At 36.8% G+C, this 26,682-nt stretch overlaps 3 protein-coding genes across 3 annotated transcripts; all 3 read left to right on the top strand.

Moving 5' to 3' along the window:
- The first annotated feature begins 8,285 nt into the window (after positions 1-8,285).
- On the top strand, positions 8,286-12,088 carry LOC142628303 (glutamate decarboxylase 4-like). The gene is made up of 7 exons (XM_075802399.1): positions 8,286-8,432; positions 8,566-8,770; positions 10,028-10,228; positions 10,400-10,614; positions 10,706-10,959; positions 11,061-11,113; positions 11,337-12,088. Exons 1-7 carry the CDS (start codon positions 8,347-8,349, stop codon positions 11,844-11,846), a joined length of 1,524 nt encoding a protein of 507 aa, XP_075658514.1. The 5' UTR covers positions 8,286-8,346; the 3' UTR covers positions 11,847-12,088.
- Positions 12,089-13,597: 1,509 nt separating this feature from the next.
- Positions 13,598-14,852, top strand: LOC142628762 (uncharacterized). Its single transcript, XM_075802803.1, has 2 exons — positions 13,598-14,116; positions 14,172-14,852. Exons 1-2 carry the CDS (start codon positions 13,598-13,600, stop codon positions 14,850-14,852), a joined length of 1,200 nt encoding a protein of 399 aa, XP_075658918.1.
- A 1,086-nt stretch (positions 14,853-15,938) lies between these two features.
- On the top strand, positions 15,939-17,635 carry LOC142628761 (uncharacterized). The gene is made up of 3 exons (XM_075802802.1): positions 15,939-16,276; positions 16,471-16,549; positions 17,306-17,635. Exons 1-3 carry the CDS (start codon positions 15,939-15,941, stop codon positions 17,633-17,635), a joined length of 747 nt encoding a protein of 248 aa, XP_075658917.1.
- Positions 17,636-26,682: the final 9,047 nt, after the last annotated feature.

The following is a 26,682-nucleotide window of genomic DNA, read 5'->3' as shown; positions in this document are numbered from 1 at the left end:
TTTCTTAACTTTCATTTTTTAAAGTTTAGTAATCCGGATTGTTCTTGACTATTGAATTAAGGTTACCACCTAAATATGCTTTCAATTATTATTTTTTTATTGTTTATAATTATTGAATTCAAGGTTTTTGCATTTATATATGCAGTGGTGATTACTTGAGCTTTGAAGCTTAATATATATTATGCAAACTCCCTTGATACCTTTTTTTCTCAAAAAAAAAAAGAAAAAAGAAAAGAAAGAGAGTTATATAGTTATCTATCATCTTCCATTACTAGAATTATATTTGATTTTTTTTATTATTATATAAAAAACTTAGTCTTACACAATATGCATTCATTAAGAAAAGAAAAGAAAAAGAATTATCTATTAATCTATAATCTTCCATTGTTAGACTTATATTTGATTTTTTTATTATATAAAAGCCTTAGTCTTACACAATATGCATTCATTAACCCCAGTGTAAAAAATTATTTCATTTTTATTATTTAATTTTAATTAAATTAATAAAAAATTTCTTTAGTTTACACATTATTCTTAATTAAGCAGTGCATCACACGGGCATAATACTAATGAAAAATAAAAGAGTAAAATGGTTATGCATGTGGCATAAGGAGAGAATAAAATAAAATATAAAATAAATAGAATATAAGAATATTTATTACTTAGTATATGAAATATTTTAAGAAGAAGTAAAAATTTAAAAAAGGTGTAATACAATCAGACCTCTCCAACTTTGAATTGATGGCAAAATGAACCTCGTACGTTTCATCTAAGTTTTAGAATTAGTTCGCTGAATTTGCTTATTCTTTCCTTATGCTTCTCACTTTCGTCTCCTCCTCTCCTTTATCTTTCTTACTCATCACTCTCTGTTTCTTTAAAAGTGAGAATGCGACTGTATTGTTCATAATGGGAACTATCCAAAAGGTAACCGCGTTGATGGTATGAAAAGGTACTCAAAAGAAGAAGGGGGAAAAAAGAGCATTATAAGGTGGCACTGAACTTTCGCATGATGGTATGAAAAGGTACTCAAAAGAAGAAGGGGAAAAAAAAAAAGCATTATAAGAGCAACCACAACAGGTCGTGGAAATTTTCTGTCTATTTCACAAAAAAACCTACTTTTTCTATTTTATACATCCATTTTTACAAAATACTCACATCAGTTTATCTATTCTACATAGTTATTCAATAAAATATTCATTTTTTTTACATTTTTTTATTATTTCCTTCTCTTCCTCTCTGGAACCCTTTCACAGACCCAACACAAACCCAAAATCACCTACACCCAGCCACTGGTCACCATCAACGATCATATTGAACAAACCCCAGATGGAATTACAAAGAGAAAAAACCAAGTACAAGATTGCTAGACTCATTGCTAGAGCAACAAATCACCGGTGTTCATTACTCCGTCGAAATTCACCGTCTTCTCCATCGAATCAAAGCATAAATGGGTGTCGTGGGGTTCCACATCTGACGAGGTCAAGCCAATGATTCTCCTTTTCTTCGAGATTGAAGCCTTGAGCAACAAGATCAATGACCAAACCCACTGATCAACCCCATTGATCAACCCCATTCAATCCGAATGGAAGTTAGAGGAAGAGAGAGAGAGAGAGCGAGAGAGGAAGAAACCCGATCAAACAACGAGAAACCCGACCAAACCCGATCAAACAAACGATCAATGGAAGCTAGAGGAAGAAAGATTCATGAGATGAGAAAAAGAAAGAGCTGTGAGCCTGAGAGAGTTGAGAGGAGAGATAAATAAATGCTAAAATAATAGATAGATAAACTATAGTAAATTGGGTATTTTTTTTTCTATTTTAGAAGACTATACATATGCTGATGTGGTTGCTCTAAGGTGGCATGGAACTTTCCATGCACGCAGGGACGGAGCCAGGATTTTAAATTAAGGGGGCGACTTTGACCTCTAGTTTGGCAGCTTTTTAGTTGTGGAGGTTTTTTTTTTTTAATTTTTAATGTGTGCATTTGCTAGGTAAAGACAAAATTATTCTATTTAAAACTTTTTAAAGGGCAATTATTTATTTGAGTAAAATTAGTTAATTAGACTTAATTTTTTTTAGCTTTGCTATTGGTGATTTTTGTTGTTGCACAAATGTTTTTGGGCTAGTATATGTTGTTTTAGATTTTAGATCTATAAAATTTTAATGGCCTTTAAAATGAGAAAAGTGCTAGAAGTATATTGATGATATAGTGAATGATTATTGATAAGTAAAAAAGTTATGCAAGTAATAAACCTAGATGCGAACTAATAAGAATTTGTACCTCAACAGTTTATAAAAATATTGTAAATAAGTTTGTATTTTTAACGTTACTCTAAAAAGATTCAATAATATTGTTAATAGGGTAAAATGTAATTTTATAGAACAAAATTGCTAAAATTAATGCATATACATATATATAAATTTTTTTTTTTTTTAAATTAGGGGGGGCCACTGCCCCCCTTGGTCAATGAATGCCTCCGTCCCTGCATGCACGCAACTTCCCTCTCATGTGAGGGTGACTTCTATATGGCCCTGTTTGTTTGTTTTTTTTTGTGGGTGTGATGATAACCTTCATGTTTATTAAAATTGGAGAAAAGAAACACAATCAATCTCACAAGCGGTTCTAAGAATCTTGGAAGATTGAGATTATTGAAACAAAAAGACTTAACAGACTTAAGAAACAATATGAACTTATTTATCCCATGTAAAAAGAATATTATATATAATTTTTACACAAAATAATTAATTATATTGGAAATTTTTTTTCAAGTCTCATGTCGTGACAGAGGAAAAAGGATAACATGCACATCAACATATGTAACTCCTCTTTCATATATAAATGGACCCAACATGCAAGGAGTTTACATCTTACTCTTATGTGATGGGTACAAAATATACTTTCTCGTGAGAGAAAGATCTTATGATACTTTTTCATAAGATATATATGTTTTTTTTTCCTATCTGAAGGGTAACCACTATTTGATTTCTTTAGTTAAAGTAGAAACAACCTAATTGAAGGTCTTCAATTGAATGCAAATAAAATACAAACTAATTCCTTAATGTATAAAGTTATAATTGTGTATATATGTTTTCTTTTAGCCAGATTTGTTTATTAGTTACGTGATTTGTATAAATGACTTAATTGCTTATATGATTAGTATACACAGAAATAATTATTAAAATGATCACACAGTAGGTTGGAGATGATTTTTTATTTATTTATTATTTATCAAATTGATTTAAAGAAAAACATAATACATCTGTATCAGCTTGGCAAATCACAATATCGTTCAACAACACAATTTTATATGAACTTTTGTGGTTGGATGCCTAGCTCATTGCCTTTTAATTTTTTATACTGATGGCTCATGGCTGTAGTAATATATGACAAGATAAGACAAGACTAGAGTCAAAAGCGGGTTAATTTTTGAACTCTTGAACTAATTAGTAATTAGGGCCTTAAAAAATGTTTCTATTTTTCAATATTAAATATAAAACAGTGGAGTTAATTTTTTAAATAATTTTATAAGAAGGGCTACATCTATAATATTTTCACAACAAATCCTAGGTATAAAGTTACTAGTTTTAATTTTAATTCACCACCAAAATTCTTCTTTTGTCCACACGTAACAACTAATAACAACATATCATTTAAGATTTGTTATGGCCATAACATTTCACTAATTTTATTGTTATTTTAAAGTATTATGAAATTACCAATATATATAATACACACACAAAGTTGAGGAAAGGAACCTAATGAAAGTGAACCACTAATGGTATGAAAGAGAGAGGAAGGCATTTCAGAAAAATAATGGCGTTGCAAATAGTGATCTTTGACTTACCACATCTTGGAATTTTCCTTAAAATATTCTTTTCTTCATCTAGAACGATCGAGATAAAACAATCTGAACGATCTCAACTTTTCATACCGAGATTATTATGAAAAATTAAAAATAAAAAGAACAAAAATCTAGAACGAGATAAAAAGGTGCACGCAAACGTGTAAAACGAAATTCTGTCTTTGTAAAAGCTAAGTTATAGTTCAAGATTCTTTTTTGTGTTCATGCTTGTTTTTTATTTACTTGAATCAATTCCTTAATAAGGGAGATTTTAGATTACCACGCACTAACGTATATATATATGCTAGGTTTATCGAAGTTTTTGAAATTGAAATATTCGTAAGTTTGAAAAACACTTCCGTGACTCTCTAATAAGCGCAAGCCATGACACACACAGAGACAGCCAAGAGACGTAAAATAACGGAAAACGCATTTGCTTTTATATTCCAGAATAATTTTTTTTACTGCACATTAATAAAATTTTTTTCCTTTGAAAATACACTCATTAATAAACTAGTCAGAAAAAAAAAAAACACACACGTACACACAAAATAATAAACTGAGATTCACGTGTTCCAAGAATACAAATTAAAATCAACATAGCATGACATTCTCGGAGGTAACAGTTATCAATAAATCTTGATACAACTATTTTCACAAAATATTTAAAAAACTATCTATGTGTAAAGATGTCAATGGCATGTTGGGAACATGTGCGTTATACACATGGACGGAGCCATGTTTGGACTTGGGGTAATGGCTTTCCCATTTTTTTTAGAAATATCATTATTATATATATTAGGTACTAATTTTAGCAATTTTATTTTAGAAAATTACACTTTTGTTCCTTTAAAAATATCATTGATTCTTTTAAGAGTATTATTATAGTCACAAATTTTTCTATAATATTTTTACAAATGGTTAAGGTAATAAATTCTTATTGATTCGCATTTAGGCTGACCACTTACATTATTAGCAATTTGTAAAAAGGTTTGTAGTTCAAACATTTTCCATATTTTAAAGACCATTAAAAAATATTTATATGCCTGCCTAAAATTTAAAAAATAAATATACAAGCCCAAAAAAATTAGTACAACAACAAAAATTATCAATAGTAAAACTAAAAAAAATAAAAAATTAAGCTTGGTCAACCAATTTTACTTAAAACAAAAAATCTGACACTTTAAAAAATTTTAAACAACTAGCAGCTAAGCGACTAAGTAGCAACAAAGTCGAAAGTCGAAGGTCGAAGTCATTGCACACAACCAACGGCAGAGCCACCTCCCCTAACTCTAAGTTCTGGCTCTGTCCCTGGTTAAACACGTGGTTGGCTCTAGGATTAGGCTAATTAGGCTATTGCCTAGGGCCCATTGCTAGAGAAGGCCCTAAATTTGGGGGCAATTTTTATTTATTTTTACATATAAATATTTTTTGGAGATATTAAAACATTTTAATTTACATTTTTTTTTACTATTAAGAAGGCTCAAAAAATTAAGTAATGCTAGAGATAAAGATAAGACAAATTTAAATAAGTTGGTCTTACAAATAGACATATTACTAATCACAAATAATTCAAATAGAAAAATGTTAAAAATACTATAAATTTTACTACATAACTTTTATTTATTTAATTATTTTTATATAAGATAAAAATTTTACTCTAATTTAATCTAAATGTATATGTGTGCGAAACTTTCTTCTAGAGACTAAAATCTCGGCCATTGCCCTCCCACATCCCACATCCCACAAAAACTTATACTTGTGGAATGATTACTGCATCAAGGGTGCGTGGTGGTCTCTATAACTTTTATAATTTGATATGACAATGAATATGATAGTAAATTTCAACAAACTATTGAATGCATTTTTGAATGAATATTTGTAATTAGTGATATATCTTTGTAATTCTTATGTTGTAAATTATATAATATTTCTAGTATTTTTGTAAGTCTCATGTCATTGATCACATTCATTACAACATCAGTTTGTAGTAAAATTCGATATAATTTTAGCATTTTAATAAAAAAATCATATTAGAAATTAAAAAGAATAGATTTAAAAAAAATTAATTATATAAAATGCTAGTTAAAAATTATTTAATTGATAACATAAAAGCCCCATTTGAAGATTTCGTCTTAGGCCTCTGAAACGCTTGGGCCGACCCTGGTTATAAAATCAAAAAACAACAAAATAAATGAATTATAAATAGTTTAGAGGTGTGATCACTTCGTTGTCCTTAGACATATGGCTCTCACACAATTGATACAAAAGGGCTGATGCAAATTTGTTCCTAGGATACTAATAAGCCAAAAATTCTTCAAAGTAATATTCTTGAGAAAATCCTTGTGAATTTCTATGAAATTGTTGATTAAGTACTCAAAAAAATGAATATAGATCACTATTTAAAGCTAAGAGGGTTATAGCCTTTCAAAGGGTAACATTGGAGACTCACTTTGATTGATTTTAACATTCACAAAAAGTTCTAGCCGTTCGAACTGTTCATTTACAGATCTACTTTCAACTAGGAATCAATTAGGAGTTGATCTCCATAAACAAAATCCAATTGACCTTTTGCTCATCCTCATATTCAAAGGACATTCTCTTAAGGATTTACATAAAATCTTTAATTTGAATTTAAAATTATCTTCCTTTCAGACGATATATATTACAAAATATATTCTAAATTTCTATATATACAACATGGTAAATAGAAAGTGATGTTAATTAGTACAGGTAAAAACTTGCAAATTTAATTATTATGAAAAATATTGTAAGAAATGTTTTATATGTAGTAGCATTATTCTAAATTTATTTTGTTCTCTCTCTCATATATACATTCCCATTAAACATATAGAGTATTTTATTTATATTTTTATTTTATTTATAGTGAAACTCATATAGGGTCATAGGAAATTAATTAAGTAGTAGTCAAACTGAAACTTATTTAGTTAAAAAACAAGTGCTTTAGTGCTTTGAGAGGCTCCATCTGTTGTTAGCTTTATAAAGCTTAGTTATATTTACTTGATCCGATTAAAAATGGAAAATAATTTTCATCAAAAGAAAAATATTTATTAAATTAATGAGGTGTTAATTAGCAATAACGCAAGATTAAGGCCCCATCCATTTAGAGTGAAAATAGGGAGGATGAAAAACAAAGGGAGGAAAATAGACATTTTCCACTATTCGTTTGGAGAGAAAAAATAGGAAGGATGGAAAATCGAGAGGAAAATTTTCCTCCCGGGGCCACATATATTTTCCTCCCAATTTGGGAGGAAAACATTGGGGAGAAAAGTGTCCTGGGATAGGGGCTTTTGCACTTTTACTAAAAAGCCCCCATCCCACATGATGCTTCTCATCTTTTTTCTTTTTTTTTTCTTCTTCAATGTTTTTGAACGTTTTTTTTTCTTCTTCTTTATTGAACGTTCTTTTTTTTTTTTCAACATTACCTAAACGTTTTTTTTTCTTCAACGTGACCTAATCTAATTTTTACATTATAATAATAAAAATAATAATATAAATTTATATATATGATGTGATAAATTTTATATTATGTAATGAATACAAATAAATTTATTTCTTACATATTATGTAACAAGGATATAATAGTCAATTTATATAAATTACATTTTCTATCTTTCTATTTTTCTCTCCAACTGAGCAAAAAAGTTTTCCACTCTCTCACTTTTCCACCCTCCCACTTTTTCACCCCTCCAACCGAACACACAGTAGGGAAAACTAAATATTTTCCATCCTCCCACTTTTCTATCATCTCACAATTTTTCATCATCTCACTTTTCCACTCCTCCAACCGAACAGACTCTAAAAAAGGTTTAGGGAGTGGTAGAGGAATAAATTCCGAGCACCCAAACAAATCCTTGAAGCTTGCTTGATACCCTTCCCTATCAGTGATTTCCTTATTAATGATTCCTCTTGTCCTAGAAATTCTTAAACCACCCTAATTAATATCATTGTTGAGGGCGGTGGCACTTTTTCCCGTAATTTCACTCCGAATTCATTCTATTCCTGTGGGTGCCCAAAGACAGACCTAAAAAACTAGGTATGGCAAAACAAACAATTAAAACTAGAACTTCTCAAGAGTATGGCCCACAAAAGGTGTTTGGGACCCACTTGATGAATTTCACGTTCCCTGATTAAAGGTTGACCTGTTTACACATTTACGCGGTCAATTTGAGTAATTCAATGTCTTAATTTGTTTGCACTTTTTTGAAAAAAAAAAAGATATAAGAAAAGAAAAAAGAATAATTAATTCAACTTCCTGACTTTGTTTTTTCTTCTAAGTAATATTAATAAAAAGGACATGTTTTGCAAATATAATAAATGGTGAGAATATACTTTTCACCTTTTAAGGGTCTTGTCCAAGCAACCCGAAACCTAACTACAAACTACTATATAAACGTTGTCCCTTGGTGCTCTCAAAACACAAAACCAAGTAGTAAGTTTCTTCTCTCTTTCGCTTTTGTCTTGTATTTTGTTGATCATCAACCATGGTGCTCTCAAAACCAGCTTCTGATTCTGATCTCTCGATGCTTGCAACTTCTGCCTCTCGCTATGTCCGGGATTCACTCCCTAGGTACATATATACAATCCCATCACCAATCAATTATCTTCTTCTTCTTCTATGTTGTTATTGTTATTTGCTAATTTATTATAGTTATGACGGCAATATGAACTCAGAAGATTCGTTTTAATGGAACTTTATGTAGGTATGAGATGCCAGAGAATTCAATACCAAAGGAGGCAGCTTACCAAATCATACACGATGAGTTGCTGCTTGATTTCAAGCCAAAGTTGAACTTGGCTTCCTTCGTCACCACGTTGATGGAGCCTGAGTGTGACAAGCTGATCATGGAGTCCATCAACAAGAATTATGTTGACATGGATGAGTACCCTGTTACCACTGAGCTTCACGTATAATTCCCTCTCTCTCTCTCTCTCTCTCTCTCTCTGCATTACACAAACACACACGTGTGCTACTGTGCTGTGTGCACATGCACTGTTGAAAGTTGGGTTGACGGAGTTTCGAGTAGGTTGGCGTGAAATATTATAAACTAGGAAACTTTGAACCTGAAGTCAAAAGTCAAATTTCTCCATGTCTTTTTAATTATAAAATAAGTTATAAATTTTGCTAAGCCAAATTGTTCTTTTGTTATTGTGGTAGGCTTATTTTCTATATGGTTTAATTGTAGTGGTAGGCAATTGTTGTCCAAAAGGGACATGAGAGGGACGACACTCATGAAAATAAAGTGATGTTACGGAAAATTATTTCATAATTACTTAAAATTTTAAGTTTTGATTGGTTTACATAATTAATTAACACTATTTTTATTATGTATATTGTACCAGGCACGGGTTTATTCAATAATTATTTAAAAAGTTATGAATTATTATTATTATTTTCTCTTTAAACTTCTTGAAATTCAAATAATGAAACAGTAGATGCCGGTTTTGGCATTGGGTTGAAGCTTTTTTTCATAGTCCCTTTAAAGCAGTTGATGGGGGGTTTAGGTTTGGGGATTTCGTTGAAACTTTCTCATAGTCTTTGGTAAAAGAATATTGAGTAGAAGAAAGAGCAAAAGAAACACCAAATGTCAAAAGTTTTTGTCAAATTGTCAGCAACAGTTGTTGTGGTATGATGCCTTTGTTCTACTTCTACCTTTAGGCTTTAGTTTTACTTTACTCCATTATATTAATTTATTTTTGGGCCATCCCTCCATCCGTAGTCTATAATTTATATAAAATTGAATATGCTTTACTTTTTGGTTGACCTCTTAAAATTTGGCTTCATTATTTTAATATATATTTTTTGATAAATTTTTTGATCTATTATATATTTTGTTCTATATTTAAACTCTTCCATAATACTTCTTATGTAATAAATAGTTATATAAACTAAAAAAAGTCATAATAGTTATATAACATTTCCCTTCCTATGGAGTGATAGGAAATATTGTACGTGATTAATAAATAGACCTAAGTGTCCACTAAAGATTGATTGCGTCTTAAACATTGGTTGATGATATTTCATATATTAAGCATTGATTGGGTTATAGTGTCATATGCCAAATTTACGTAACTTTTTATTTTTATTTTTATGGGTTTGCTCTATATATTTTTCTATGTTTTATTTATTTTAATGGAGATTTTATATATGATTTGTTTGTACAGAATCGGTGCGTGAATATAATAGCACGTCTATTTCATACTCCATTAGAAAAGTCTGAAGATGCTATTGGAGTGGGAACTGTAGGATCATCCGAAGCTATAATGCTAGCAGGCCTTGCATTCAAGAGGAAATGGCAAAATAAGAGAAAGGCTGAAGGAAAACCCTATGACAAGCCCAACATTGTCACTGGTGCCAATGTTCAGGTATATATAATGCTATATGTATCATGCCCAACATTTAGTAAACATGATAGTATAATTGATTTGACAAGAATTTATGCGTAACAATAATCTAATGGTGTTGGAAACTAGTAAAGTTTAGAGTTATTGATTGTATCTTTAATAACTTCTTTATATGGGTTGGTTTTGGTATAGGTATGCTGGGAGAAATTTGCTCGGTACTTTGAGGTGGAGTTGAAGGAAGTGAAGGTGACGGAAGGATACTATGTAATGGACCCTGCCAAAGCTGTCGAAATGGTGGATGAAAACACGATATGTGTTGCAGCTATCTTGGGCTCTACTTACAATGGAGAATTTGAAGATGTCAAGCTCTTAAATGATCTCTTGCTAGAAAAGAACAAGCAGACTGGGTATGTACCAATTCACTCCTTAATAAGTTCAACTTTCATCATTTGTTGAAAACTAATTGATTTTGAGATTTATTTGCTTAATTTTTGGTAGATGGGATACTCCAATTCATGTTGATGCAGCAAGTGGTGGATTTATTGCACCATTTATCTATCCAGAACTCGAATGGGATTTCCGACTTCCACTAGTGAAGAGCATCAATGTTAGTGGCCATAAGTATGGTCTTGTTTACGCTGGAATTGGGTGGAATATTTGGAGAAGCAAAGATGACCTCCCTGAAGAACTCATCTTCCACATTAAGTACCTTGGAGCTGAGCAATCCACCTTTACCCTCAATTTTTCTAAAGGTGATCAGTCTGATTACTTCTTCATGTTTACTGTAGATGCCATCCTAGTTTTTCGTAATCAACAAAATATAAAATATTTCTTACTTGCTTTATATATGCAGGTTCAAGTCAAATTATTGCTCAGTATTATCAACTAATCCGCTTGGGCCAGGAGGTGAGACTAAGAAATTACAAAAGCTTAATTGATATTACTTCAACAACATCATAAATAAATTTCTTAATTATTTTTTGGTTTTGTGTTTAAAAATTTACATGTTAATTTAAAAACAGTACTAGGCCTATCATCATTCAATTGCAATAACATAATGTTGAGTATGAACTTCAAATTAACTTTATAACATATATACCTAATGCAAAAAACTTGTACATGTTAATAGGGGTACAAGAATATCATGGAAAATTGTCACGAAAATGCCATGGTGCTAAAGGAAGGCTTAGAGAAGACTGGTTGCTTTGAGATTTTGTCCAAGGATGATGGAGTTCCAGTGGTGGCCTTTTCTCTTAAGAACAAGAAAGGCGGTCACGATGAGTTTGAGGTCTCTGAAATGTTGCGTAGGTATGGTTGGATTGTGCCTGCATATCCAATGCCAGCAGATGCTCAGCATGTGATTGTGCTTCGTGTTGTGATAAGGGCAGAGTTCTCACGCACCCTTGCTGAGCGTCTTGTGCATGACATCACTACGGTTCTCCATGAGCTTGAAAAGTTGCCCCCAAAACTTAACAATGAAGGGAAAGAAGTTCATGTCAATGTTGAAGAGAATTGGAGCAATGGTGTTGTGTCCAAGAGAAAGAGTGACTTGGAAACACAAAGGGAAATCACTACTTATTGGAAGAACTATGTTAGTGCTCAGAAAGAAATCAAGAGGCAAAAGGTCATGGCCTCCTAAGAGTATTTTGAAGATGGTAGCTAACTCTGCTTAAGTCGATAAAAAAAAAAAAAAAGTCAGAACTTTTTAACACCATTTGAAAATTTTGTTTTTGTATTTGTATTTTTTTTTTTTTTTTTTTTTTTCAGTAGTTTTGCGGAGCTCTAATTAGTTTATGTGTGTTGGTTCTCCCCCATTTTGGCTACAAAGCTCATATAATGACAATTAAAGACTGACTATTAATAAATTTTTTTTTTCTTCTGGTAGTTATTTTACAAGTAGCTTTGAATTATCCCAGAGTGAATTAAAGATTGGCTTTTTTGATGCTCTTTATTTTATCATAGATTGTTTTTGGAACTTCAATAATAGAATCATAGAATACAACCAAATCAAAACTTCAAGACAAAAGTCCCACTGGTAGGTGAATTAGGATGCAGTCTGTGGGTGCCCTTTTGCCTTGATAGGCCAAGGCCCGTTCTGCTATGTTCAGGTCCGTTGAATCGTGGGTCAAGAATTGCGGCTGGCCTAATTCCTTAGCAAGACCATGCTACATGCCAGTTTGTGTGCAAGCCTAGCACTCCAAGGATGCAAACAACGAAACACGTAAGGCAAAGCGTTGGGCTGTGGTCAGGTAGGCTAGGTACAGCAGAAGAATTTTGGAGCATAACTGGCCTTTTTGCTTAGATTTTGCCGATAACAATGGTACGGACAAAGACAATTAAATTTAAACTAAAAAAAACATTAGGTTATATTGATAATATGTGATGGGACTGACGAGACCACTCTCCTTGGACGACCTCATGAAACACCATTGTCCACCTACAAAGCGGCATGGACGAGAGCAGGCAAATCATTAATAAGAGGATTCAATGCCTTGAACAGTTACTAACTAGCTATCAAACCGTTGGAGCTATATTAAGGCCTGCATTAATAAGCCCTAAGGCATTACAAGAAGAGCATTAAAACCACAATCAAGGCCCAATGGCTAGAAACCACAAAACTATATATACACACTCATTAGAAGCACAGAAGGTACAAAATTCTCACAAAAAAAAAAAAAAACTTTTACGGTTCTTATTTCTCTTAAAAGATTTCTCATATTGACTTTGGCATCAGAGACGTTATGGCAGGCACCACACCGGTGACCGCCTTAGGAGAGGCTTTGTTTCACTTTTCAAGAGTAGTAACGAGAGTTCAGCACCATTTGGACAAACCAACTTAACTGACAGTTAGTACACCATCAGTTTGGTGCTGTTTGTGGGGACGATATTTTCGCACTAAGGTTTGAGAATATAGTTCTAGTCATTCTCTAAGTTTAGATGGAGTCCAACCAAGACCCTAAGGCATTGGCCCTGCAAATCCAAGCACTTACTGCTAACGTAGAATAACTCACTAGACCAAACCAGGAGATGAGACAGCGGCTCTAGCAAGATGCCAACTGGTATAGAGACAATCAAGAGGATGAGGGGGATAGCTAGAGATGAAGCTATCAAAGGCCAGCCATTTCAGATGAACCAAGTTCAAAGCTTCTTCGGGAAATGAAGAAAGAAATGGACGAACTGAGAAATGCTATCAAAGAAAAAATGGATTGAAGCTTGGACAGGATGGTTAGGACAACAAATTCCCTCTTCATGGCAGCAGTTCTTGAGTGCCCAGTACTATCAAAGTTTTGCCTGCCTCAGCTTGAACAGTTTGATGGACTTAAGGATCCCTTGGACCATCTCAACACTTTTAAAACGACACTAGGTCTTTAGCAGGCCCTTAATGAAATAATGTACCGCCTTTTCTCTACCACTCTTAAAAGGGCTGCGAGGGAATGGTTCACAAAGCTACCCACCTCATCCATTGACAACTTCGAACAGTTAAGCAGTTCCTTCCTACGCCACTTTGTCGGGGGGCAACTCCTGAGGAGGCCAGTAGACCACTTACTCACCATCAAGCAGGGAGAGAAGGAGACCTTGAGGTCATACGTGAAGCGCTTTACCCGTGAGACTTTGGAGGTAGACGAAGCTGATGATAGGGTGCAGCTAATAACCTTTAAGGCTAGATTGAAATCCAAGGAATTTGTAGTCTCACTCACAAAGAATCCTCCAAAAACGATGGTTGAGATGCTCCTGAAGGCACAAAAGTACATGAATGCTGAAGATGCCTTAGCCGTGATAAAAGACAAAGGGAAAACCAGTGAAGAAAAGGGAAGGAAAGAAGAAGAACGGAGAGGATGGAAAAGGGAACACTCAGATCGTCAGACTAACGATGGAGGAAAAAGAAGAGACGAGAAAGCTCATCGGACGGTAAAATTCATTCCCTTAGTTATGCCTGTTGACAAAATTTTGGCGCAGATTAAAGATGAGCACTACCTCAAATGACCTAGGCCATTATGTTCGTCACCTAACGTACGCCGATAGGAAGAAGTATTGCTGTTTCCACAAGGATCACAACCATTACATAGAGGATTGCATAGACTTGAAAGAGCAGATAGAGGAGCTCATTCGAAAAGGGAAACTGCAGCGATTTGTGAAGAAGGGAGGACCCAGTAGGACCAGGGACGATGACAAGGGCAATCGTGAAGCCTCACCAAAGGACGAGGATCGCATGTCCCAACATCCACCAAGTGTGATCGGGGAGATAAAGACAACCACAGGTGGGCCATTAATAGGAGGGTCGTTCAAATCCCTTAAGAAGTCATATCAAAGATGGATGAACAGCGTCCACAGGATACCCCTCTTAAAACAGAGACAAACAGACAGGGATATGTTTTTCTTTAAAGAAGACGCTAGAGGAGTGAAGCAACCTCATGACGACCCCTTGGTCATAATGCTCACGATAGAAGAGTTCAACACCAAGAAGATCCTCGTGGACAATGGCAGCTTCGTAGACATCAACTACCTCTCCGCTTTTCAACAATTGAGGCTAGATCCAAAAAGATTGCGCCCTTTTGAGTCCCTCTTCGTCAGCTTTAGTGGAGATAGAGTGTATCCCAAAGGCATAGTAATGCTAACAGTCACGGTAGGGTCTTATCCACAGTAGCTGACTCGTCAGTTAGATTTCTTGGTGGTAGATTGCCCCTCTTCATACAATGTGATCATTAGGAGGTCCACACTCAACCGCTAGAAGACAGTCACTTCCACGTATTGCCTGAAGGTGAAATTCCCAACGGAAAATGGTGTGGGTGAAGTAAAGGGAGATTAAGTACTGGCCAGGGAATGCTACCAGGCCATGTTAGCTGCAAAAGAAAACCATACATGAATGATTGAGGAGAGGGAAGAAGATAAGGTGGAAGCCCTGGAGATAGTGGAGTTGGTCGAAGGAGAAATAGTAAAGATGACCAGGAAAGGGATGGCTTTCAGTCCAGAGATGAAGACGAGACTTGTCTAGTATCTTAAAGAAAACATGGACGTCTTCGCATGGAGTCACGAGGACATGCCAGACATATCCCCGAAGGTCATCCAACATAAGCTAAATGTGGATCCCGAGAAGAAGCCCGTCCAACAAAGACGACGAGTCTTCGCTCTGGAGTGGAACCAAGCAATTATAGACAAAGTTAACAACTTGTTGTCAGTAGGCTTTATTCGAGAGGTCTACTACCCAGATTGGCTCGCCAATGTCATCCTAGTAAAAAAGGCAAACAGAAAAAGGAGAATGTGCGTGGACTTCACAGACCTGAACAAGCCTGCCCAAAAGACAGTTTTCCTCTGCCCCAGATAGACCAGCTAGTGGATTCTACAGCAGGGCATAAATTATTGACGTTTATGGATGCATTCTCGGGGTACTATCAAATAAAGATGGCTGAAGAAGATCAGGAGAAAACTGCTTTTATCACGAGCAAATGGCTCTATTGCTATAAGGTAATGCCCTTTGGACTGAAAAATGCAGGGCAACCTACCAAAGGTTAGTGAATAAAATGTTCAACAAACAGATTGGGAGAAACATGGAAGTATACGTGGACGACATGCTCGTCAAGAGCAAAGAGGAACTTGCTCATCTAGACGATCTCAGAGAAATGTTTGACACACTTAGGCAATACCAGATGAAGTTGAACCCCAGTAAGTGTGCCTTTGGAGTAGTCTCAGGGAAGTTCTTAAGATTCATGGTATCCCACGAGCCATACTTGACATGACGTCACCCAAGACTGTCAAAGAAGTACAGAAGCTTATTGAAAGGATAACGGCACTCAACAGGTTCGTCTCTAAAGTGACGGACAAATGCTTACCCTTCTTCAAGACACTGAAGCAAGCATTTTTTTGGACTGACGAATGCGTGGTAGCTTTTCAAGAACTCAAGCACTACTTAAGCAACCTACCTCTCCTGAGTCCGCCTAAGGAGGGGGAAGACCTGTATTTATACCTTGCAGTATCAGTTATAGCCGTTAGTGCAACTTTAATTCGAGAAGAGGGAAGGAAACAACTTCCAGTGTACTACGTCAGCCAAGCTTTCCAAAGGGCAGAGTCCAGGTATCCAAGGATTGAAAAGATTGCGTTCGCGTTGATAGTAGTTTTGCGAAAATTGCGACCTTATTTTCAGGTGAACCCCATCTTAGTAATGACGGACCAACCCATTAAGAAGTCCATAATAAGCTTGAGGTAGCAGGTAGAATGATCCAGTGGGCAATTGAGCTTAGCTAGTTCGACATTGAGTACCACCCTAGGACAGACATTAAGGCACAGGTGTTGGCAGATTTCATTGCTGAATTTATAGTCCCCGCTGAGGATAATGTGGATGAAGAGGTAAAATGGACAATTCAGACTGATGGTTCGTCAATCCAAAAACAAGGCTGAGTAGGGGTTATCATCATTACCCCCGAAGGAGAGACGCTCAAGTATGGAGTTCAACTAGCGTTCCCGGCCACTAACATCGAAGCAGAATACTAGGGAGTACTGACGGGTTTAAGGGTCACGAAGGCTCTAGGAATTAAAAATATACTCCTTCAAAGTGATTCCAAGCTCGTCGTAGGTCAAATAAGGGGAGAGTTCAAAGCGAAAGAAGAGAGGATGCAGAAGTACCTGAAAATGACAAAGCTTATGGTACAAGAGTTCGGCCAAGTAGAATTCACACAGATCCCCAAAAGCTAGAATATGGGGGTAGACGAGCTGGTGAAGCAGTCATCATTAGAAGCAGGGCCCACTGATACAGACTTGAGAATTGAAGTCCAAAAGCACCCCAGCATTGAAGAAGTCTCTACTTTTGCAATCCAGAGCATAAGCAACTGGATGACCCCGATCATATCTTTCCTTCAAGATGGACACCTTCCGTAGGACATCGAGTAGGCCAAAAAAGTCAAGAAGAGAGCAGTCAGATTCACTATCCTGAATGACACCTTGTATAAGAGAGGCTTTTCCATGACGTACTTGAAGTGCGTCAACGAAGAAGAGGCCAAATACATCTTGGAGGAAATCCATGAAGGGATTTGTAGAGACCATGCAGGCCCTAGATCCTTGGTAAGCAAAGTTATCAGAATAGGTTACTTTTGGCCTACTCTGCAGGTGGATGTGAGGGAGCTCGTCAAGAAATGCGACAAATGCCAGAGGTTTAAGAATGTTCAACACCTTCCAGTAGAGAAGTTGACGATGATAGCCTCCCTATGGCCATTTGTACAATGTGGGATTGACATCATCGGCCCATTGCCCCGACGTAAGAGGCAAGTAAAGTTTCTACTAGTTGCTATTGACTACTTCACAAAATGGGTTGAAGCAGAGGCAATATTAACCATCACTGAAGAAAAAATTCAGAGCTTCTTATGGAAGAACATAATTTGTAGGTTCGGGATTCCACGAACGATCATATCAGACAACAAACAGCAATTTGATAGTTAAGGCTTCAGGGATTTTTGCTCAAGCTTAGGGATCAAGAACCAGTACTCATCCCCAAGACACCCATAAGCGAATGGATATACGGAGGTAACTAATCGAACACTACTCAAGATCATTAAGGCTAGGCTGGACAACGCAAAGGGAGCATGGCTGAAGGAACTACCAAATGTCTTGTGGGCTTACATGACTATAGCCAGAACCCCAACAAGAGAGATCCCCTTCAGACTCACTTATGGCACTGAGGCAGTAATCCCAATCGAGGTGGGAATAACCAGCATAAGACGAGGAATGTTCCACGAAGAAGACAACGATGATAAATTAAAGATCAACCTGGATTTCTTGGACGAAAGATGAAGCCTCTAGCAGAATGACGAAATATCAGTAGAAGATGGCCGAATACTACAACAAGAGAGTGAAGCTTAGGTAACTTGACATAGGAGACTTTGTCTTACGCAAAGTCACCCTAGCAACCAAGGACCCGGCCCAAGGGTTACTCGGCCCAACTTGGGAAGGACCCTATCAGGTTGTCCATTACTCCAGACAAGGTAGTTACCACTTGGAGACCTTAGACGGGCAGAGATTGCCATGACCATGGAACATTGAGCACCTGAAGAAGTACCATCAATAGATGTAACAAATAATTGTATTCATTTTTAAAGTAATAAAAGGACTATTCAGCCAATGACTTAGTGTGAACAAACCTAGTAGTTTAAAAGCCAAAAATTGGCTAAGTAACAAGATTCCGCTTAGACCGATGTAGGTTACTGACGAAATCAAAGAATGACAAGATCCCTTAAGTAGGTGTAAGTCACAAAAATTGGCTAAGTAACTAGATTCCGCTCCAACGGATATAAGTTATTGACGAAGTCAAAGAATGATAAAATCCCTTAAATGGTTGTAAGTCACACAAAAATCGGCCAAGTAACAAGATTCAACACAGATTGATGTAAGTTATTGACGAAGTCAAAGAATGACAAAATCCCTTAAATGGGTGTAAGTCACACAAAAATCGGCCAAGTAACAAGATTCCACACAGACGGAAGTAAGTTACTGATGAAGTCAAAAAAATGACAAAATCCCCTAAATGGGTGTAAGCCACAAAAATCGGCTGAGTAACAAGATTCCACATAGAAGGATGTAAGTTATTGACGGACAAAAATTTTGAATAACAGCAATGGAGGTTACTGATGCTTAAGGATGAGGCAGACAGAAACCACACGCATTCACTAAGAACTATGCGAGGAAGGAGCAAAAACAAGTAAGTACTAATGATTGAAGGCTCAAAAAAGACGGGCAACCAGCACTGTTTCAATATCATAATTAAAAGCCCATAAACACTAGGCAAAAGCATTGTTCTTTAATTGGAATAAAAATATTGTTTTGAAATTAGACTTAAAAAGCCCACAAATACATTGGACAACCATAAAAGAGAAAAAAAAGCAGGTTCATGCATTAGCAGTAGAAGGAGGAGGCAGAGCATTCTTAGGAGCATCATCCCCAAGAGCCGCAGAGTGGGAGGCTTCATCAACTGCCATTTCCTTATTAACCTCTTCCAGATCCAAATTCTCTAGATCTACTCCGGTAGGGTGCTTAATGAGGTATCGCCTTAGGAGTTTGAACCCTTTATAATACCAACTAAAGAGCACTGTGTTGTACTCCTCAGTCTGCTGAAAAGCCTCAATGGCCTTAGCAGCGATGGTCTTGAGCTTCTCCTTTGTGGCCAAAATTTGCTCGTCTTTTTCTAGAGTTAGCTGTCACTTGGCTCTAAGGTCGTCCCCTAAGGTTTTAGCCTTTTCCTTAAGAGTGTTGGCCTCGTCCACTACAATGATCAGGTCCTTCTTCAATTTTGAGTTCTCCACATCCAAAGCCTCCATCTTGGACATCGCAGATGCGACCTTAGCCTCCTGAGTAAGATACTCTGAGGTGATATGAAAACTCTCCCCCAGCACCTAAAAAGAAGATTGAAGTCTTTAGGACGATGCAAAAAAAAAAGAAAAAAAAAGAAAAAAAGAAAAGGATGAAATTGCACGAGCACATAACTTGGACGAGTTTATGGATATGACGACCCGCAATCTTGAAGGAAGGCATACCGCAGAAGACCTTCATCTCCTTGGAAGTAACGACCTCGTGTGCCCTCTCCACCGCAGCCCATCATCGTCCCAAACGCTGGATAAGCAGGAATTAGCCTTCCCCTTCCCTCTATAGGCCATGCGTGGCTTCTTTGGGATGGGAGTAACCTCTTCCACAGAGGTGGTCGGAGAGGCTGTCCTTGTCGTCTTAGTGCTAGGGGTAGCTGGAATGACGAAGAAGCCTTTCTCCACCACGCGCACTGCCCTCTTCTCGAGATTGGACAGTGGCTCATTCTTCTTTGACCTCATCTTCACATACATATCCTTGTTAAATTTAGTCGTCATTCCTGTAAAAAGGAAACACTTGTTAAAATTAAAAAAAGGAGGCAAGAGATAGAGTCAATGACGATCTAAAAAGGAGGCTTACTCTTCTTTTCTTCTCTCTTAATAGTGTAACGAAAGTGGAAGGCTATGGACCAAGGCAGTACAAAGCCAAAGTGCGAGGGTTAACCAAGTCGTCGAAATTGTCAATTGACTTTGCGTACTCAATGGCAGCCTCAAGACGTTGCTTATACCTGCTCTTAAGTTTAGGCCGTCTCTTAACTGCACGAGACAATGAACAGAAGAATTAGTGACAACAGAATGTACAAAAAAAAGGACAAAATGAATAAAGGACAAAATGCTGGCATAAATAACGACGCACCTAGACTCGGGGTTCTCCACCGACGGAGTAACCTAGGGAGATCACCCCACACCTCTCTAGAGGGAGTTTCCCATTCATCCTTGGTCACAAAAAAGAAGCGGGACTTCCAGTATCTGAATGACGAGGGCAGGTCCCTGACGATCCTAGTCCTTCTCTCCCAAGGCACCAGTTATAGTACTCATGCTTCTTGGACTCCTTTAGACGATACAAATATACAAGCTCGTCTATCTTAATCATATCCCCTTCAGTAGCGGCTAGCCATATCTCCATACAATTGACTACTATCATCCACTTATTAGGCATAAGTTGACTAGGAGCAATGCCGAAACGGCTTAGAAGCTCCATGATGAAAGGGTGGACGGGGAATTTAATCCGGCTCAAGAAAGCAGCCTCGTAGAAGCATACTTCCCCGAGAGAGAAGTGGCAAGCTCGTTCCTCCTCGCGAGGACGACAAATCCTAACCCTCTTAGGGAATTGAAATCTTTCTCTAAACCTAGACAACGTCTTGTCGTCCAAACTGCACACCTCTCCAAGGGCATGGAAAGCCCTAACTTCCCGAGGGACTGAGGCCGCTGTATCTTCTTCCACCACCACCACAGGATCATCGCTAGACGACAACTCGATCTCAAGCTCACTTGATCTTACCTTAGACATCGCCTCTCGCTCACTCATTAAACCCCCAAACCAATCAATTGATTGACAAAGCAAGGGAACCAAGTCAGCCAAAGCAATGCTTAAGCCACTATCCTCAAAGACAAAATTTTCAACTAAAGGGAGAAAAGTGCTTGAAACACCTAAGGCTGCCCCTAATTGTGCAAAAAGGAATGAAATTGAAGGGCAAGCTATCCTAACTTTCGTGCTACCAACCATGAAAAACCAGAAAATGGAAGGAGAGAGAAGATAATCCTAAAAACCCTAAAACAAAAAGGTACATCAAATCAGAAACCCAGCACAATCTCTTTATACCATAGAAAAATAAAGGAAGAGAGAAAAGATAGGCATACCTCGAAGGGAGCAACCACAGAATGCTAAAGCTTAAACCACAAAACGCAAAAAGCTTGAGAAAAGTCACAAGAACAAGTCGAAGAAGAAGATACACAGAGCAATGATTGAGAGTTGGAAAAAGAGAAGGGGAAAGAGGAAATGAGAAGATTTAAAAACTAGGCACAAAAAATTGAAATTCAGCGGGAAAACCAAGAGTCACACAATTGGAGCATTAACTGCACTGGTCAAAGCACGCCACGTGGCCAAGATGCCTGTGGCGCCGCCACTACTCATTAAATGTGGAACAATACCCCAAGAGCCACGTCTGGTTAGAAAGCCTTTCATCTTCCAATGTTCATCCTGACACACCACGATGACCTTGGAACCTAGGGGGCAGCTGATGGGACTGACAAGACCACTCTCCTTGGACGACCTTATGAAACACCATCGTCCACCTACAAAGTGGCATGGACGAGGGCAGGCAAATCATTAATAAGAGGATTCAATGCCTTGGATAGTTACTAGCTAGCTGTCAGACCATTGGAGCCACATCAAAAACTGCATTAATAAGCCCTAAGGCGTTACAAGAAGAGTATTAAAACCACAATCAAGGCCCCAACTGCTAGAAACCATAAAGCTATATATACACACTCATTAGAAGCATAGAAGGTACAAAATTCTCACACAAAAAAAAAAACTTTTACACTTCTTATTTCTCTCAAAAGATTTCTACATACTGACTTTGGCATTGGAGATGTTGTGGCAGGCACCACACAAGTGACCACCTTAGAAGAGCCTTTGTTTCACTTTGCAGGAGTAGTGACGAGGGTTTAGCACCATTTGGACAAACCAACTTAACTAACGGTTCATACACCATCAATATGGTTATGTGAAGTAGAATAAGTGACTTTTGTTGCCCTGAGAGGGGTGGCCTGGTAGTTAGGATCCGTGAATCAAATTTAGGGTCCCTAGTTTAAGCCTAGGCGAGTAGCTAGGGAGGAATTTGAGTATCCCTGCTGAGGAGCCCCTGATTACCAGCTTTCTCGAGGTGCTAGGCTGAGGTTTGTGGTCACCTTAGACCACAGTAACTATGACTCAATCTAACATTTTCTAATGGGGGGTGCCCCTATGGTTATGCCCAAGGGGGTGAGTCACAATGGTCACTCCCACCCCCCTTTTTCTCATAAATAAAAAAAGAATAAGTGACTTTTTAAGGGAATACAAGCGGCAGGAATTGATGTAATTGTTAGAGACTAGGCAGGCAGGGTCATGGTTTTATTGTTGTTTGAGAGAGAGAGAGAGAGAGAGAAAGAGAGAGGATGGGGCTGGCTGAAGCAAATAAACAATATATGAAAAAAATGTTTTGCATAAGCTACGGTGCTTGTGCACGTTCATGATTTGATGTATATGATTTTTAGGCCCATAGGCTATATTTTGTGATTTATGCTATTTCCAACCTAGTGTAACATTTTTGGAGGTATGAAAAACTACTATCTTAAAGCTATGGCAAAAATGCAAAAAAGATTCCAAGGGTTTGGGTCAATTGTTAACTGACCCTTATCTTACCAATTTTGTTTTGTGACTCTTGGGATTTAAGAATTTTCAAACTTGACCCATTTTTCTTAACTCCATTAACTATAAATTATAATTGACATAAAATGGTCAAGTGGTATGAACGTGACCATTTTACTACCAAAAAAAAAAAAAACATTCTAAAAATAATATATACACAAATCATGAAATTTTTTTGTCATTAATAGTGGACTGAATTGAGATCCAAGGGTTAATTTGGCCAATTCTCAAATTCAAGATTTTTTTTGAGGGAGTTAGTTTGCAATTGACCCAAGCCCTATTTATTTTTTTTTTTTAATTTTTCATTTTACTATAAAGTTATTTTGTTCACTTTTTTTTTTCATTAAATTTATAACATGGATTTTTTTTTTGATAAACCATAATGTAGATTCCAAGTAGCTCAACTAGTAAAGTCTTTAATTGTTGAATAAAAAATCTAAAGTGAAAGGCCAAAACGTATTGACCCCTTGTGATGGATTAAGTTGATTAATTAGCCAAGTTTATTAATTAATCAAATTTACATGCAAACGCGTGGTAGCATAAACAAATCACCAATAAACTCAAGTGCAACGGAAAATAAATTGACACAGTAATTTGTTTACAAATGAGGAAAACCTCCAAAGCAAAAATCCCATTGGGTGATTATAAGGTCACCACTTCCGAGAATCTACTATTATCACAACAACGGTTACAAGTAAAGGAATCCCAGTACCTTATACCAACCTACAGTTGAACCCTTACCCCAATACCTAATTGGACTTGTTTTGTAGTGACAACCTTTCCTTTTCAATGCACAGCTCCCAGTACGTGACTAACCAATTACGCGGATCCTAGTACGCGACTTCAATCACCAACTTGAGAAAGATGTTGGCTGCAAAGTTCTTCAGTTCATCCTCATAATGAAGAACGAGAAGATGCTTGGTTACAAAACTCTATGGTGCAAAGACACAGCAGCTTCTTCACAAAGAGATGAATTAGGGTAACTTTGTCTCTGGTCACAAATTGCTTGAATAAACTTTGCTCAATGCTTGTGCAACTTGTGCTTTCTTTGACGACCCTCAAAATAATCCTTTTATATGTCTAGGGTTATGAGAAAAGAAGGCCCAAAGACAAGTCCACATATTAGAATCAAAACAATATTGAAAAACTGTTTTTCTTAAATCTCGACAGCTAGAGGTGTCGAGGTGTTGTCAAGCAGCTGTCGAGCCATGGGGCTGGAACAACTTCTTAAAGCTCGATAGATGCAGTTGTTGAGCTTTAATGAAGAGCACTTCTCAGCTTATTTCTTGGATAGACTTGCATGGTTTTAACACTTTATCTTAAAACCTTGTTTCTTGAAGTATCAAAAACATCCTAGATCTACCAAATTACAAGTAAAGTGCGTTTTGTCAAAGGATTAGCCAATTACATAAAAGAATGACATATGTTCTTAACAAGTGAACCACATATGTCCTAACAATCTCCTCCTTTGGCAATCCGTGACAAAACCACAACAAACAAATGAACATATGAGAGAAGTCATAAAGCACTCAACTCATACTCACTTGTTTAATACAATAAAATCTATTCTAACATAAACTCTTGAAAAACTTTGCAAAAAGAGAGTTCATGACAAGTAGACTTTGACAACCTGTATTTCTGAAATATTTTAAGCAAAACACATCAAGGCATCTTTGTGTGATGCAGAAATAAGAGATTGCATACAAAATAAAGAAATATGTTTATAAAGAAAGAAAAGAAACAACGCATGTAGAGGTAGGTGAATAAAATATACATCATATATATATATATATATATATATATATATATATATATATATATATATATATATATATACCACTTGAGAAACATCATGTATGTAAAAAAAATGGTCACAAGACCTAGGTACAAGAACAATGTATCTCTAACAAGAAAGAAAAGAAAAGATACATATAATCCTTACTATATCCCTCAAAAACAAACTCTCCCCCTAACAAAAATCTCTTAACTCTCCCCTTAAGAGTGACTACTCTCATATACAAAACTACTCCCCCTTTTTGTCACGAGTGACAAAGGATAAGAGTGTTAAGTAGACATCTCGTCAGAACTGGAAGAGCTAGCATCTCCATCCTCATCATCATCATCGTTAGAACCATCATTAGGTGTCTTGGATGCCTTGGGAGGAGGAGAGGGAGACTCCACAAAACCACCAAGGCGAGCCTAGCATCTAGCAATGCGGCCAACATAGGTGTTCACCTGATACAATTTCGTAGAAAGTGTAACAAGACAAGTATCCATGCGCTGAAGCTGCACCATGATCGCATCCAAGGTCACACCTCTCGCTGAAGAAGAGGGAGTGGAGGTAGAAGGAGCCGAAGAAGTGGGAGGAGTTGTCGAACCAGACTGCCTCACATGAAACTGCGCCTCGCTCCGTTTAACGGTAGCGTAGTCAATGGCACACATAAAGGAGAAGTGGTCGAATGAGGGAAAAGGAACAAAAAAATGACATAAGATCCGCGTGATAGCAGAATGAAAGATGAGCTTATCACAGGTAGCCGTATCCCTATAAACATCTATGATAGAAAGGATAAAATGTGAAGGAAAATCAATGGAAAGATCCTCAAGAAGGGACAACAGAAAACGAGAACGAGACTCTGTAATGGAGTTGTAGTGAGAGAGAGGATACAACACAAAAGTCATCACCAAGTTCAAGAATCTAGGACCTTTAGCAGAAGGTTGACATGATGTAAACTGATGCTCACCCCAATCAGTTGGACATTCACAGAAAGCAGAGATCATCTTGTCTTTGGACACAGTCCGTAGACGCTCACAACCGGGATAGTCAGGATGCGCAACCCTCGGAACACGAAGCACATCGGATACCAACTCCGGTGTGACGACAATGCGCATACCCCGATCGCAAGTATGAAAGAGAGGTACTGAAGGATCAGTTCCATGCATGTTAGAGTAAAACTCCTGAATTAGCACGAAAGGAGATGTGACCTGGACGTCACACAGTGACTCCCATTCTCGTCTGTGAATGACATTGGGAAGGTCAGTGTTGACAAAATCCGACAAGACAACTTGGCGTTCTGAATGAACACCTCATTTAGAGAAGTTCTTTGAGAAGTAATTTTGGGCTTTCTCATCACAGAACCGGACAGAGGAGGGAGTATGATTAGAAGACGAAGAGGCCCTAGAACACAGAAGGTTCTGGACTGGAGCAGACTTACGTTTTGGTGCCATTGACACACTAACGTAAACAAGAGAGAGAGGGGGAAGAAAGAAACACTCAGAAAAGTTCCAACACAATTCAAATATAGCAAGTATTTTGAAAAGAAGGAACGTATGTATGAAAAATGTATGAATGTGTGACATGCCATATAAAAGACATCATGGGCTCCACCCAATCCAATCCTACTAGCATACAATCAAATTACACACATCTAAATGCATTATAATACAGTTATAATGCTTATGAGATGCAATGTATGAGATTTGAAACTCATTTAGGCAAAAAACCCATCCCAATTTTTCACAAAAACTCAACAATTTTGAAAAGCCCCAAAAAAATTTCAGAAACTCAAAAACCTAGGTATGAATGCATGAAAAGAACATGAGGAAAGATAGAAAAGAAATCATACCAAGTGATTTGAAGCAATAGAGGCCGAAAATCACGTGAGTTAAAGGTTTTAAGAGAGAAAAGAGTGTTTGGGAGATGAATAGGTATGGATAGATCGAGA

This window comes from Castanea sativa, chromosome 3 (genome assembly GCF_040712315.1).
Source record: "Castanea sativa cultivar Marrone di Chiusa Pesio chromosome 3, ASM4071231v1".
Classification (NCBI taxonomy): Eukaryota; Viridiplantae; Streptophyta; class Magnoliopsida; order Fagales; family Fagaceae; genus Castanea; species Castanea sativa.
The sequence above is the reverse complement of the archived record's forward strand: the minus strand, read 5'-3'. Positions and strand labels throughout refer to the sequence as shown.

Bases quoted from the DNA above. Each gene is read 5' to 3' on its own strand.
- LOC142628303 (XM_075802399.1), top strand. From the start codon at position 8,347: ATGGTGCTCTCAAAACCAGCTTCTGATTCTGATCTCTCGATGCTTGCA. The intron at 8,433-8,565 runs GTACATATATAC...AACTTTATGTAG, and splicing joins GTCCGGGATTCACTCCCTAG to GTATGAGATGCCAGAGAATT. The intron at 8,771-10,027 runs GTATAATTCCCT...TTGTTTGTACAG, and splicing joins CTGTTACCACTGAGCTTCAC to AATCGGTGCGTGAATATAAT.
- LOC142628762 (XM_075802803.1), top strand. From the start codon at position 13,598: ATGTACCGCCTTTTCTCTACCACTCTTAAAAGGGCTGCGAGGGAATGG. The intron at 14,117-14,171 runs GTAAAATTCATT...CGCAGATTAAAG, and splicing joins ACGAGAAAGCTCATCGGACG to ATGAGCACTACCTCAAATGA.
- LOC142628761 (XM_075802802.1), top strand. From the start codon at position 15,939: ATGACGTCACCCAAGACTGTCAAAGAAGTACAGAAGCTTATTGAAAGG. The intron at 16,277-16,470 runs GTATCCAAGGAT...GTACCACCCTAG, and splicing joins TTCCAAAGGGCAGAGTCCAG to GACAGACATTAAGGCACAGG. The intron at 16,550-17,305 runs GTAAAATGGACA...CCTACTCTGCAG, and splicing joins AGGATAATGTGGATGAAGAG to GTGGATGTGAGGGAGCTCGT.